Consider the following 15,629-nt stretch of genomic DNA (forward strand, 5'->3'; position numbering starts at 1 on the left):
TATATATATATATATATATATATATATACTCACGTGTCGAGTGTGTAATTTTGAAACTTAGCTTTTAATTTAGAATTTTTTTATATTTTTAATTTAATTAATAATTAATGCATCTAAATGATTATATATTATAGAATTATGTATCACATCATTTAAAATATGTCAAATTATTATTTTTTCAAAAATCTGAAATATAAATCTGTCAATTATTAAAATATGAAGATTAATTCTGTCTAAATCTGCATTTAAACCTTTTATATATTTTACTATAATAATTACTATATTTATGTCTAAGAGATAGATTTGATCTGAGGAGTGTAAAACTGCTAGTTTAATTTATACCAAAAAAAGAAAAATTGCCCAGTTTAGTAAAACAGTATACAAATTATTTATAGTAATCTAGTTGTATCCCAGGTGGACCCAGTAACTGTTAATAGTTGGTTATAACAATCTAACTCTCTCATCACAATCGCAACTTAATTCTTCTTCTTCAATAGATTCTGTAAGCTATATATACTAACACGAACATTACATATTGTAGCAGACATTACATTAATTAAATTAAACAAAACAAAACATAGTATGAGTAATGAAAACACAGAAGGAGTATTACGAAACGGGTTTTTCCCTGAAGATTCGTTTAAGAATTGGGATGAATATAGAAAAGCGTTTATGGAAATACCTTTTAGGTTAAAGGATAGGGCTTTCACCCGATCCAAAGACTATATGGAGATTGTTGAAATGAAGGCTCGGAGTAACAACCAAATGAAGAAAACACTTAATTGGTGGGATCTTATTTGGTTCGGAATTGGAGCCGTTGTAGGTTCGGGCATTTTTGTTCTTACCGGACTTGAGGCTCGGGAGGAAGTAGGTCCCGCCGTCGTTTTATCTTACGTCGTTTCCGGTATCTCTGCTTTGCTTTCCGTATTCTGTTACACCGAATTCGCCGTTGAAATTCCAGTGGCAGGTTTTTCCCTCTACTGATCTCTCTCTCTTTTCATATTACACTGTATTTAATTAGACAGTAATTGAATTATTTATTTATTTATTGATAATCAGGTGGATCGTTTGCATACTTGAGAGTAGAAATGGGAGACTTTGTGGCGTATATAGCTGCCGGAAACATACTCCTTGAATATGTTATAGGAGCAGCCGCCGTAGCACGTTCATGGACCTCTTATTTCGCCACCCTTTGCAACAAAAACCCTGACGATTTTCGTATTATTGTCCACAACATGAACCCTGATTTCAGCCATCTTGATCCTATTGCTGTTGTAGCCCTCATTGCAATTTCCACTCTTGCTGTTTGCAGCACTAAAGCCTCTTCTGCCTTCAATAAAATTGCCACTATCGTTCACTTGATTGTCATTTCCTTCATCATCATTGTTGGCCTTTTAAACGCTAATCTCCAAAACTATACTTCATTTGCTCCTTTTGGTACACGAGGCATTTTTAAAGCTTCAGCTGTTCTTTTCTTTGCTTATATTGGTTTTGATGCTGTTTCAACTATGGCTGAAGAAACTAAAAACCCTGGTAGAGACATTCCTATTGGTCTTATTGGCTCAATGTTGATTATCACTTTCATATATTGCTTATTAGCAACAACACTCTGTCTTATGCAGAACTACAAAACCATCGATATTGATGCACCTTTTTCAGTTGCTTTTAATTCTATTGGATGGGGATGGGCTAAATACATTGTTGCATTTGGAGCATTGAAGGGAATGACAACAGTTTTGTTGGTCAATGTAGTTGGTGCTTCTCGTTATCTTACACACATTTCTCGTACTCACATGGTCCCACCTTGGTTCGCTTTTGTTAATGAAAAAACTGGGACCCCTTTGAATGCTACATATTCAATGGTTATAGCTACTTCTATAGTTGCTTTTTTCACAAATCTTCGTATTCTTTCCAACCTATTGTCAATTTCAACTCTCTCTATTTTCATGCTTGTGGCCACTGGGATTTTAGTGCGTCGCTACTATTCAACTGGGGTAACTACAAAAGGGAATCAAGTTAAGCTCATTGTGTGTCTTCTGTTGATTATTGGATCTTCATGTGGCATGTCTGGTTATGGAGCATATAGTACTGATGGTTGGATTGGTTGGGCAATTCTAGTTCCATTGTGGCTTTTAGGGACTGGTGGTCTTTGGCTTGGTGTTCCACAAGCAAAGAAACCAAAAGTTTGGGGGGTGCCTTTAGTTCCATGGTTACCTTCTTTATCAATTGCTATTAATATATTTCTTCTTGGATCAATTGATAAAGATTCATATATAAGGTTTGCTATATGGAGTGGCCTTCTATTCATTTATTATGTTCTCATTGGGCTACATGCTTCTTATGATGCAGCAAAGGAATGTGAGAGCAAACATTGTATGTTTCAATATATTGACAAGGAGATGAGCAATGTGGAAGAGGAAGAAAGTACAAATTAGAGACAGGGTCATTGGGAAATGTACATACATCCAAAATTAAGCTACTACTACACTCTTATTCATTATGTTCTGTTTGGGAGACAAAACTGCTTCTTGCAACAATTAGAAGAGTTAAAGTACTAGTATTTGGGGAAGGTCGTGTTTACATTTCTAGTGATAGTAGTACCAAAAATTATACTAAATGAATTGAAATGTAATCCTTTAGCTATATATCATTATCTCTATGAAAAACTATAAGTTTCTATACAAATATTATCAATAGAAGTGTAAAATTTGTTGTTAGACCTCGTACAGACATATTGTATCACCATCATACACTAGTTGATTGTTTTACAATCGAATATCTTTATACATAATACAATTATTTATATAGAATTATATCTGTGTATAATATATATGCTTTCGTACATTATTTAAATACTTTATTTTAATTTTTTGTCAAAATATTTATTTTTTTTTTAATTTTATATATGGAACATTTATGATTTAAATAGTTTTTCTTATAGATTTTTAGTTTTGTTCATGTTCTTTATCGTGTATAATAAAATGTATAATAAATCTCAATTCACATACAAGGGATTGTCAAATAAAAAAAAAAGGCATGCTCTCTCTCTCCAAAAGTTTCAATTTTTTTAAGAATTCAAAACTTGATAGTGTAAAACTTCAATCTAAAAAATAAAATAATTAATATTAGAAACTTCAATTTGATAGTGTTCTATACACATTTACGTCAAAAGTGGAAATAAAATTAATAATGTTATTAGAAACTTCAATTTGATAGTGCACTATACACATTTGCGTCATAAGTGGAAATAAAATTAATAATGTTATTAGAAACTTTAATTTGATAGTCTTTTATACACATTTACGTCATAAGTGGATGTTCAACGAAAACAAAATTATTATTATTATTATCATTAGCAATTCTTACATAATCACGTCACCAAGAAATTGCATTTTGTCACAATCAACCAAACCTTGCCACAAAAACATCTAAATTAATGTACATACTCCTCCTATAACAAAGAGATAGATTTGCCCATAAAGACAGAGAGAGCAAAAGTGGGGAATTTATTTATTTATTTAAACCTTTTTATTATAATGAAAATGTAATTTTAATAATTTCGAGTTGTATCGAAAAAATAAAAAATAAGGTTTGGTTAAGAATTATTTTAATCAGGATTTAAATTTGAGTTCTTCCGACGATTTATCATTAAATAAAGTTCATTAAACACTTGAGTTCAATTACTTCATTGAACTTGAGAAATTTATGGTTGACTTTTATGGTTAACTTGTAGTTATATTGCATTAGACAAATTATAGTATGGACCATAGTCCACTATGAACCACTTTTAGAATATCTTTGTGCACTATGAACCACTTTTAAAATATATTCAAAACGTCATTTTTTAGAAATAGACGATGATGATCAACTTCATTTTTATTATTGAGATAGTGACTTAAATGACATTGGTTCGATAATAACAAAGAAAAATAAATATACATCTCATATTGAATTGAAATTAACCATATCATTATCTTATTTATAAAAATGATGAAGGTCATGAACTATATTACTTTACTTTAGAATAAGATTTTCGACTGCTATTAGATTTTTTGATACTTTTTGAATACCATGAATGACCATTGTAGAAGTTACATTATATTATCGGTGCCCTATTTCCAAAAACAAATTCTCAATAAATATGTTTTGTTTCATCGGAAAAATCGGAATTTAATTTTTCTGCATTGTCAATGTAAATAAAAAAATTTACACAATCTACTATTGTAAGTAACCATGTGTGTGAATTTATCTAATGTTATGACAAAAATTAAAAATAATTAATGATCTAACAGTTATCATTGATTACACTATAAAAAAATTTACAATCACAAAATATATAAAATAAATTAAATCAACTCGTGTATGATATCAACAAGTTAATAATTATGCATATCAACAAAATTGGCCTTTGATTGTGTTCACGTTAAAAACGTATTATAGCTAAATTACTAGTATGAGTCCAAAAAAAATATACTACATTACTAGTAACAAAGGTTAAAATTAAATACCAAGTAAATATTAAAAAAAATAATTAAATATATTTTGTCTCTATAAAATTTTAATCTTATAAATTTTGTTTCTAAAAATATTAATTCATTATTAGTGTGTATTTTAATTTTATAATTTTTTTTGAGAAATTTGAAATATCCATATTTTACAAAAAAAATTAAGATAAAGATCTAAAAGTAAATAAATTTGTTATTAGAGAGGTGCAAGCTGTAAAAGAAAAAAGAATGATTTTCTTAACTATGTGTCGTCTTTTTATTACTACTACTATTATTATTATTATTATTATTATTATTATTATTATTATTATTATTATTATTATTATTATTATTATTATTATTATTAAGGTTCAATGATGATGCGTTAATGAAAAAATTTACATGGCAATTGATTTTGAATGGTTAATTGTATAGTTTTATAATTATTGCGGTTATAATTATTTAGTAGACGATAAAATAGCTCCTAAGTAACATAAAATGCCTCCTACATAATAGGACCCATTTTTCTATTAGGGTTTATATAGTATTGTAACTAATTTAATACACTCTTTTTTATGCGTTGTCATGTTTCGATTGGTTGTGACCAAATGCAATTCCTTGGTCATTCACTGACAAAAGAAAAAGAATTCTGTAAAAGACAAAAATAATCACAAAACAACAAAACTCAACAACAGACTGAACCGATCCAAATCGTTTTTGAATTAAATCAATTCATAAAAAATTGAGAATCAAACTTTATTTTAAAATCAGGTTTTTTAACTGAACCAGTTTTAAAAAGGAGAGGTGAACTGTAACTGTAACTTAATTTTAAGTTTTAATTCTATCAAAACCCCAAAATCTTAAAATGTTTGAAAATCAGAATCAATGTTTATATGTTGAGAATGAAACGAAGATGAAACCATGGCCCCCGCCGGCCGCCGCGAATAGAAAAGCCATCCGTCTCTTCTCTCTTCGCGTGTCTGCGCCCTCCGTCTTCTGTCGTTTCCTCTCAGGTATTCATCCACCTCCGTCTTACCATTTTCGTTTTTAGGTTTTCGTTGTTTCACCATTTTCGTTTAGTTAGAATAAATTTATGGAGAATAATCCTTATGACCTTACTGGCATTTTTCAAAAAGTTAAATGAGAGAGCTTATGAAAAATTAAGATATAGAGGCTGATTTTATTTTTATGAAAAGAAGCTATTGTACTGAAAACTCATAGTTATTGAACTTTGAACTATACCTTAAGCTGGAATTTTGTATTGGATCAAGACACACCCTGTGGAAGCTCATCAGGTATGTCTGTACCGTGGTAAAAAAAATTGTACTATAGTAAAATCATTCAAATGCTTTTACTTTTTGGATATTTGGGATCACACTTTTAATTAATAATTTATCCCTTTATCTTTTTTATGTTAGACTTTGATCTTCATTTTATTATTGAGTGAAGAAAATCTCTTAATATATACTTTATAGCTATCAGATCAGTTTGACTGCAGGTTTTCACTTTTACACGAAGTATTTATCTGTCATATGTATACAATTTTGTTGCACTGGTCAGTCATTTTGATACTTCTGTGTTGGTAAATCTAAGATTATAACATTAATTCCTCATAACACATGCTCTTTCATTTTCTCATGAATCTGAGTTTGAGGATGTGGAAAAATGATTATTTTAGTGTTTTTTAGAAGTAATTAGGGTAATTATGTAAAATTTGGCTTATAGGAACATAAATAAAAGCCTATAGGAATAAAAAAGTTCCATTCAATTTGATACAAAAGCAGTTTGGTTCGCTATCATCCTCTTATAACAGTTCAATTCGAACAAGTAAAACAAAGTTAAAACCAGTTCGGTTCGGTTCAGAGCTATAAACCGGTTTATCGATTTATAGAACCAGTTCGGTTCGGTTTTTCAAACTTAAAAACGATTGGGTTCAGTTTTTTTGAACTTAAAAACCAGTTCGTTTCAGTTTTCAAGTAGTTCTAGTTCAAAATTGAACTTTTCCCACCCCTATCCGCGATTGCGCATTAAAATGAGGTGATTGACATCATAGAATGTTAGTACAATAGTTTTGTTTTGTTCCATTTTTAAAGAAAAAATATTATACTGCACTTATTCGATGTTATGTGTTGGTATTAAGAAATAGCTTTGTTTTTTAAGTTCAAATTTACTTCATTGCTTATGAAGCACGAATATGGATACAAACACGACTCTAACACATTGATACCAGTAATAATTTTAGAAAACTAATTAATTGAATGTAATGAAAGTGTCGGTGTCAGACGCAGGGACACACCTTCAATTAGAAGTCTTGTGTTATAGAGCTCATGAACTTGTTATGTTGTTATCATTTTGATTTTGATTTTGCTTTACTTATGATGTTCCTACTTCTACAAATTGGACATTGTTTCTTACTTTGGTTAAATCCACATTTTATTTATGTAGTAGCATTTCTTGCAGAAAAACTGTGGATTCTGATAACTACAAGGACAAAGAACATCATTGTTTTCTGGTTATAATGCTCTATCTATCCGCAGTCATTCTACACGATGTTTCGTTCATTGTTTGCTACTGCAAGAAATTGGGGTTTCTTTCATGGTTGTCAACAAGGATACATTTACCAACAAAAATTTAATCTTGTGAACATAAAGTTGAAATGGGTCAAAGATAGGACAATGGATACTGTTGTTTCAGGTCAGAGGGATCTTAAGGCAGCTGGAATCCTTGTTTCGATCATTTATTCTTCTCCGGAGCGCTGCCTTCCTATATACTGTCTTGCTCGTCATCGCGGACAACTTGGACTCCCCGATGACCTTAAGCTCGCCACCTTTATCAGAAGATATCCTAATGTTTTTGTTGAGTCCTTTTTTCTTGATAGTGGTGGCTCTCCTGTTCCGTGTTTTAGCTTGAGTCACGATGCGTTGAAGCTCCATCACGAAGAAGTTAATATACTTCAGCAAAATTCATTTGAATTTAGGGATAGGTTATGCAGATTGCTTATGCTTACAAGAGATTGGATACTTCCATTACAAACCATTGATCAGTTGAAATGGGACTTGGGTTTACCGTATGATTACCAGCATTCTTTTGTTGTGAATTATCCTGAAAGATTCTCTTTGTTTCGCCTCCCTGACGACCGTGTTGGCTTGAAAATGTTATTTTGGGATCACAAACTTGCCATCTCAGAGTTAGAGAAGAATGCTTATTTACAACAACAGAAAGAAGACATAAAAAATGGAACCTTAGCATTTCCAGTTAGTTTTACAAGGGGTTTTGGTATGAAAAGGAAATCCATGGAGTGGTTGAAAGAGTGGCAGAAACTCCCTTATACTTCGCCTTATACCGATGCTTCTCATTTGGATATTCGCACTGATGTATCTGAGAAGAGGATAGTTGGAGTCTTTCACGAGCTTCTTCACCTTACACTTCATAAGCAAACCGAGCGTAAGAATGTTAGCAACTTACGCAAACCCTTGGCCTTACCACAGAAGTTCACTAAAGCGTTTGAGCGTCATCCTGGTATTTTCTACATTTCCAAGAAGAATGACATTCAAACGGTTGTTCTTAGGGAGGCCTACAATGGCCGAGAACTTGTGCAAAAACATCCCCTTGTGAAAATTAGAGAGGAATTTGCAAGTCTACTGAAGAATGGAATACTTGACCGGAGTAGGGGTGTATACAAGAAAAGTGCAGATGCAAATTTGGTTGAAGAAGTGAGAAAAGAAGTTTGCATCGCCGAAAAAAGTAACCAGTTTAATTCTAAGGATGAATATGATTCGATGTAATTCTGAGTATGGTTCAGATGGCTCTAGGCATAACCCTTGCTAAATGTTAATATATGTTAAGGTTGCTTTTCTCTTTGCCATAATGTTAATGTGGTTTGGCTTGGTGAGATTTTTGAAATGCCTTGATGGGATGCTTTAATCGCGCTGTTCACCAACTTCTTCCACTTGTGAAGACTTATCAATAAACCGAATGTGTCAGCAGTACTATGATATTGGTAAGGGAGGGAATTTCGTGACAATATTGGAATGTAATATTATGGAATAAGGGTGCCTGCTCAATCTGGTTAGAGGATTAGTTGAGATGGACAAACTGGTATAGCTACAGCTACAACTGAATTCCAGTGCAACAAATTTTGTTCTAAGATGTATCAAATTATTTATTCTTTTTAGAAATTGAAATTTTGATTCCAAATAATCAGATTGCATATACTTGTAGAGCATATTACTTTTGCAAGCTGATATATTTTTTCAGGGATTTATGAGAGGAGGTTTTTTGACATTATATTTTCTTGAAAATCGGATGAACATTCAACATGTCCAAGCCGAAGTTTTAATTTTCTAGTGATATATACAACAGGTTACAGAGGTTCAAGCTTCAAACATCGCTAGTTTTGTCATGTTCCTGCACAAGATTTATGTTTTCTGTTTATCACAAATCCTAAAAGGAAAACTGTTCTTGGTAAAGTCTAGAGTGCTCCACTATCAATCGTTGGATATTTGTTTCTTATTTTTTGTAGACAAAAATCTAGGTAGGTTATGTTCCAAGATTGGATCTCAAAAGCTCGGAAAACACTTAATAGTGATATTTATAATTATCTATCAAATAACGTTTTGGTGTTAGTAAAAATCATCTTCATTTCTCAAATGAAGATCTTGATAACTGTAATTTTTTTAATATAAAAAAGGCACATTCTAAAGAATTAAGACATTAATGAAAACATTAATGAAATGTTTATATACAAAATTTATAGTAATTGAAATAATTCTCATATCAACAAAATTTAGATAAGGCCCATCTTTACTTATCATTTAAATCAACTTTTGTTGTTTAGATATTTGTTTCTAGAAGCATAAATTTCAGTTACTAAAAAAAATTAAAATAATCCAAATATTACTTTATAAATTAAAGTCCATAAATTACAAAATTATCATTTACATCAACTTGATTTGCCAACTTTTTAGTTAGCAAATCTATTTTTAAAAAGAGCGGTGATGCCAGTTAGAATGAATAACAAACTGCACCGAAAACAAAATGTATAATATGATATGTCAGATACCTACTGTTTAATATTTCAAAATGTGACGATAGATTTATGTAGAGACATTCATCACCTGGTTGATCATTCTCATCCTTTCATTGATGGGAGAAGACATGATACATTGGTTAATTGTTTCATCTTCTACCTAGATGATGAATATCCCTACGTTTCATTTTTTTCCTCTTTATATATATAAAAAAAAAAATAGATTTATGATCACCGTCAGTTGTGCATAGCACAAAATGGTACGATAAAACTTATTTAGCATGATCGTAACATACATCACCTACAATATCAGAGAATTGGTTATTAGCATACATAAATGACCTACAATATCAGAGAATTGGTTATTAGCATTCCACTTAAATGACGCCATGATATAATGCGTAATCATATTCAACCATCTGATTTTTACCCTACTTGATCATTTTGTTACTTGCAAATGTAATGCGCAACTGACAGCTTGAATGAAAATATTAAAAAAAAATGAAGGGTCTATAATGGAACGCCCAGTTATGCCTTTACATATTAACAAACACCATTTGTTATCCACTGTCAAATGCAAACCATTCCCTAGTCACATCATAACATCACTGAAGGCAAGCCAGGGGACAAGTATAAAACATGATACGTTTTTTAACCCCAACACAGCACCAAAAAAGAAGGAAAAAAGTTTAAGGAGAATAAAGAATGAAGAAACACAAGATACTTCAAATGAGGATAAACTCAGTGCAACCTAGTCAACTCTTCTATTCTTTTGGCCAACTCCTCTACAGAAACTTCCATTGCCTTGGAAATCTCATCCATCTTACTGCGCTTGAGATCAAGAAATGATTCAATTAAATCCCCATCCAAAAAATTTCTGGCCTCTACAGTTTTCTTCTCATTGTTAAATGATCTCCATTGCTCATGGCTTAGTCCTCCAATGCCTTTAATCACCTTTCTCATGTTTGTTTGAAGCTTCTCTAAGAAAACATACTGCTCATGAGGAAGAGAGGCAATTACTCCAATAACACCATTAATGGTGCCAAATATAACAGTTCGAATCTGGCCCACTTCAGAATCTGGCAAACGCATAACAAGAGAGCCATGCCGGAACCGATTGACAAATTCTCCAAGGTGATACTCACCAACCACTTCAAGACGACCCCGTTCTTCATCAGTAGCGCCTTCGCTATTTTTCCGAACAGTGAAGAGATTGAAACTATTTTCTCCACCGAGGTATATGTCATCATCAAGGATTTCAACAGCTGACATCCAATTTGCATTGTAGTCCCGAGCTCTCTCCTCAATGGCACCTTCTTCGTGCTGAAATAATGAAGAACAACAATGTATTATTCTAAAAAGAAACTGCACTCAATATTTAGAAAATTAATTATCCATCCATAAGGATTCAAAATTAAAGAAAACCAACCAGAAAGTATTGTCAGGCCTTTTAAGGAACTGTTTCGTTGGGTAGGATTTAGAGGGGAGGGGTGGGAATATTTAAAATAATTTGTTTGGTTCAATTCTGAAGAGGCGAGGGGAGTAAAATCCTTCCTAGACCTCCTTTTTTTGCTCCCCCTCCATTTTTTTGGGACCAAAATAACTTAAAAACCATTTTAAATTCCATCCTCTTGAACCAACCATAAATTTAATTAAAATCGCTCACCTCCCCTTTTAAACTTAACATATCTCTATTCCCCTTCTCTTCCCTCCCCTCCATTAAAATTTATCTCCTCCATTGAACCAAACAGACCCTAAGAGAGAAAATAAAGTAACATTTGAAAAGTTAACTTTTTGGCCTTGACAAAAAAACTCAGGCTTACCTTATAGAGTAACAAAGAGATCGACTTCATCAGATCACCAACAACGATAAAATCTCCTCTAGTTTGCACATATAAAGCCAGTATATGCCCATGGTGTCCACATTCAGACTGTAATTCATGAGTGCCATCATCCCGGAGCACCCACTTGTACAGCTGAATTTTTTGATTAATAGCAGCAAGCAATTTACCATTAAACGCATTCAAGCAGTAAACAGCTCCTTTTGTCTCTTTCTCGGCAATTAGCTGTAGCTTTCCTTCTTCAACAGAAAAAACAAGAATCCTTCCCTGCACTCACATTAAAATAGGAAAAGCAGGAAGGATATCAGGATCTTTGACTAAATCAATAGTAAAGAATACACGGTTTTCAACTTACCTTAGTTGGTTCATTTTCCTCGGGCAATACGTACGCAGTTCCAACACAGTAATACACATTATTATCATCTGAGAAGGAGCAGCTAATTATAAAGCAACCATACTCATAAGTGTCAAGTGGATAAACTGATATGAAATCAAAAGTCTGATCATCCAGCAAGCGGACAAAATGCATTTCAGATTCTTCAGCACTTTGGATGTATTTCAAACTACAAATAGCAAACGTCCTTGTTTGCTCCTGATGGCAGATCCGTCGTGCATGCTCCCCCAGTGGAATAGAACGAATATGAAGTTTTTGTATGTCATCAATGGTGCCAATAGTAAGCTCACCTTCTTTCGCAATTGCTAAACTGTTGAAGTTACGAATAGTGGCTGAGTTTAATTCCGAATAATGGATTGGCATTGAAGTGCAAGACCGAGAAACAACAATAGGGGATAAATGGGGAACATAAAAAAACAACATACCTGTCTGGAAAAGCAGCAGAGTTGAAAGGGCACATGTGACTCACTTCCTTCAAATTTACATTACTATAAAGTAGTTTTTTGTTACTACTATAAATCACAGTTGGCCGATCAGATGCAGCAAATACGTGGGTAGTATTCTTGGATGCGAAAGTCCGCAGAGTAATAGGTTGTGTCCCAAGGGAGACCTTTTTCCTATCAGTTAACTCGCCATTACTTGTGTTCAACACAAAGTTTAAGAGATGTCCATCACCAAGGGCACATAGCAAGTAAGATATCTGGAGAACAAAATAATAAAAACAATATACCTTAATACAATGATTTGAACTAGGAAAGTAACCGCCATTAAGTTTATGAGAAATATTTAGTATGAGCAGAATTGTAAAAAGATACCAATGTAGTATATCCCCCACAACTACTAGGATATGTAAAAATCCAAAATTTCTACATGAAAGAGATGAGCATAAAAAAAGAAAGCTCAAGAAAAGCCTACCCCTTCAAACTCACAAAGAAGAACAGATCGAGGTATTATCTCTCCTCCTAAATGTTCCTTTGTGATGAGATTAAGGTCAGGAAGAGAAAAAAGTCTAACACTTATGTCAGTCCACATTCCAACTGCGGCTAGATGACTCTGATTGGGGTTTTCACCAATGGGATTTATGTCTAAGCATGAGACTTCATACTCCAGTTGGGCATGTTTTACTTCCTGTAGTATACCATCTCCAATTTCAAGGTAAACTAAGTGCCCACCACCTGTAGCCAACAAAACCTGTCTCCATGTGTAACAATAATTACAAACTTGACTACAAAATGTGTGTTGAAATAGTAAAATCTAACAATGGAAATGTGCATAAGGTAAGACTGTAAAAATATTGAAGTGAAAAAAATTGACTTAAATGGTAATTCCTATAGAGCATGATAGGATACAATACAAAACTAATTGAACAGATTCAGAAATAATATCAGAGACCAAATTTGTGAAGATACAGCCAAGCACAAAATTAGTTTCAAGTCCCAAGCAACACAAAAAAGTTACCTCTGGCCAAACAAATTCTAGTGTTTGGATACTAATATATACTAATTACCCAAATTTACTTTTGAGTGAACAGTCAGAAATCTAAAACTACTTGAGTGAATAGTTACAATTATAAAACTCATTCTTTTCATGCACAGATTTTGACACAAATTATATCAATTAGGTCAATAGCTTGAAGTGTCACAATTTGGAATTCTCCCCTTTAAGGAAGAGAGTCTTCCAGTGATGAAAAACCCTTTCAACTCTCAAGAGAATAAATAGAGCAAGTAAAATCTTCATATTCTAGGCAATTAACCTTTTTAACTTTCGCTTGCCACTGTTATTGCATTATTGCCTTATATTAGTAAAAGCATGCAGCAAATTAAATAGTGCAATGAGTCAGTCAGAAAACAAACAAAAAAATTATCAGTACAAATGATGCTTATTCGTGATGATTATATACTACTGGAGTTTCACTAAATGCTGAAAATAATCTTTAGAGAATGCAAGCAAATAATTTTCTGAATGGCAAAAAGAATCTTTAGAGAATGCAAATAAACGAATTTCTAAGTGAATGAAATACTGGAAGAAGGCTTTGATAATTAGAGCCTTCTTACCAATTCAGAAGCCATAATCATTGCCCAAACAAATTCCCGAAAAACTAGGGGCAAATGTTTCACAGCTACTAATTCAATATTCCTTTGGCTGTCTTTCTCCTTTTAACCAAGAATTAACCCAAGGAAGCAGCTATTAGCATTACGTTCTATTTCGATGGTCCTATAACCTTTTAAAAAGGTAATTTTCCTCCATACTGCACTAGAAGAACAGGTACTCTATTTATATCAAAATAAAAGACAAGGAGCAGAGCTGCTCATGAATGACCCGGCTTTCAACATCCTAACATCTAAGGTATATCATGATATTCCCACAGCAAAGAGGGGGGGGGGGGAGAAATGTAAGAGATTATGTGATTCTGACTAGGCTTAGAAATCAAACCTGTGTAGCATTGGCAGTAGCTACGTTCACTGAAAAGCCGGATGGTGCATGCCATTCATTCAGGAGCTCTCTAGTTGTGGAACTGACAAGTCTAACAGAGCTCGAGGTGACCTGTTACATTGGTTAATTAGCCAGTGATAGGTGGATACAATTCAACAAATAAAATATAATAAAAAAATATAGAATATTACAACGGAAGACTGTTAGCCTACGGCATCAAGTGACACATATTACTCAATCGTAGAAAAAATCTAAAGGAGTAACATTTGTAAGTTGATGCCATAACTTTGGCTCTTACGATTTCAACGGGTGTTGATTCTTTCTGTTTGATTTAGATTATGTCCTACCCATAATCTTGTATTCTCTTACGACTAACTTTTTGACGTTAACTCTTATAAGAAATTATAGAAAACCAGGGCAGCAAGCAATCAAACTTTATTCCACTTAGTGGGGTCAGCAAATCAGCACAAGATTGTTTATTCTATTAATAAAAATAATTTCATTTAAAAGAAAAGCGACAACTAAATAGAGATTGAGAATGAAAAAACTTGAACACTGGTACATATATTTTGAAGAAACCCCGGTTGAAATCCAATGAACAAACACCATAGTACTAAGAAATCAGTTGAGTCTTAGGTAAAGATATGAAAATTTTCAATTTATGACAGGAAATAGAAGTCTGTTAAAACTGAAAATGCCATACACACATTGAAACATAAACACATAGAATTGTATGACTTCAAGAAATTTTATATAGGTGTCCAGAATATTGAACATGACATTCCTTTGAGGAAAACAATTGAAAAGGGGTATCTTCATATATAAAATGTGGGGTACAGATTTTGTTGTTCATATTTGATTAGTTGAAAAATTTTAAAATTAAAGAAACGAAGCCGTGTAGAAAATATAATAAATGAAATGCCTAACAGTAAAATTTGATCGTAAATCCACATAAGGTCAGAACCTACTTTGAAATGAATTACTTTGTTAACATCCATATTTCTAAAATTTAGACAAAGATATAGGTGTTAAATCAACAAAAAACCACCATAGTAAGAAAATAAGGTCAGAACCTACTTGTACAAGTTGATTGTGAACTGCATCATGGCAAAATAATGTCTGTACTTGAGAACAGAATCCCTCAATCTCAGTTTCTTCCAGCTCATCCTCAAGATTCATTGCTAATATTCTTGTTTCACTTATAAAACTTACAACCAAGAAAGTGTCAAAAGGATCATCTGTTGAGGATCTTAGAAACCACATTCCTCTGATTCCTTGAAGTTCTACTGATGCCTACATCAAATGAATGCATCAGAAAATTAATATTTTGCTAAGCGTGTATTGTTTAATATAAAAATAAATAAAAACAAATTGATTTTCTTTTCCTTTTGGATATGTTTTAGGTACAGATGTCCCACACAGAGACAAGAAGGAGAGCTTACCTGTTC

The 15,629-nt window shown here is 32.6% G+C and overlaps 3 protein-coding genes across 4 annotated transcripts in view; 2 read left to right on the top strand and 1 right to left on the bottom strand.

Moving 5' to 3' along the window:
• Window positions 1-332: 332 nt before the first annotated feature.
• Window positions 333-2,789, top strand: LOC101491468 (cationic amino acid transporter 1-like). Its single transcript, XM_004504134.4, has 2 exons — window positions 333-967; window positions 1,060-2,789. The coding sequence occupies exons 1-2, from the start codon at window positions 583-585 to the stop codon at window positions 2,433-2,435; spliced, it is 1,761 nt and encodes a 586-aa protein (XP_004504191.2). The 5' UTR covers window positions 333-582; the 3' UTR covers window positions 2,436-2,789.
• Window positions 2,790-5,221: 2,432 nt separating this feature from the next.
• Window positions 5,222-8,768, top strand: LOC101506650 (protein WHAT'S THIS FACTOR 9, mitochondrial). 2 transcript variants are annotated; one of them, XM_012716807.3, is made up of 2 exons: window positions 5,222-5,497; window positions 6,930-8,768. In XM_012716807.3, the coding sequence occupies exon 2, from the start codon at window positions 7,034-7,036 to the stop codon at window positions 8,267-8,269; it is 1,236 nt and encodes a 411-aa protein (XP_012572261.1). In that variant the 5' UTR covers window positions 5,222-5,497; window positions 6,930-7,033; the 3' UTR covers window positions 8,270-8,768. The 2 variants fall into 2 exon arrangements, with proteins under 2 accessions (XP_012572261.1, XP_004504151.1); XM_004504094.4 differs by having other exon boundaries at window positions 5,224-5,497; window positions 6,945-8,768.
• Window positions 8,769-9,984: 1,216 nt separating this feature from the next.
• LOC101506983 (DNA damage-binding protein 1) overlaps window positions 9,985-15,629 on the bottom strand; it is a 16,234-nt gene continuing 10,589 nt past the window's right edge. The window contains exons 14-20 of the mRNA XM_073369777.1: window positions 15,259-15,474; window positions 14,182-14,292; window positions 12,664-12,939; window positions 12,174-12,448; window positions 11,710-12,058; window positions 11,337-11,621; window positions 9,985-10,836 (exon numbers count right to left, since the gene is read on the bottom strand). Coding sequence (XP_073225878.1) covers window positions 10,255-10,836; window positions 11,337-11,621; window positions 11,710-12,058; window positions 12,174-12,448; window positions 12,664-12,939; window positions 14,182-14,292; window positions 15,259-15,474 — 2,094 coding nt within the window. The 3' untranslated portion in view covers window positions 9,985-10,254. The remainder of the gene's footprint in view (window positions 10,837-11,336; window positions 11,622-11,709; window positions 12,059-12,173; window positions 12,449-12,663; window positions 12,940-14,181; window positions 14,293-15,258; window positions 15,475-15,629) is intronic.

Source organism: Cicer arietinum, chromosome 6 (genome assembly GCF_000331145.2).
Source record: "Cicer arietinum cultivar CDC Frontier isolate Library 1 chromosome 6, Cicar.CDCFrontier_v2.0, whole genome shotgun sequence".
NCBI lineage: Eukaryota > Viridiplantae > Streptophyta > Magnoliopsida > Fabales > Fabaceae > Cicer > Cicer arietinum.

Bases quoted from the DNA above. Each gene is read 5' to 3' on its own strand.
- LOC101491468 (XM_004504134.4), top strand. From the start codon at position 583: ATGAGTAATGAAAACACAGAAGGAGTATTACGAAACGGGTTTTTCCCT. The intron at 968-1,059 runs GTTTTTCCCTCT...ATTGATAATCAG, and splicing joins CGTTGAAATTCCAGTGGCAG to GTGGATCGTTTGCATACTTG.
- LOC101506650 (XM_012716807.3), top strand. From the start codon at position 7,034: ATGTTTCGTTCATTGTTTGCTACTGCAAGAAATTGGGGTTTCTTTCAT.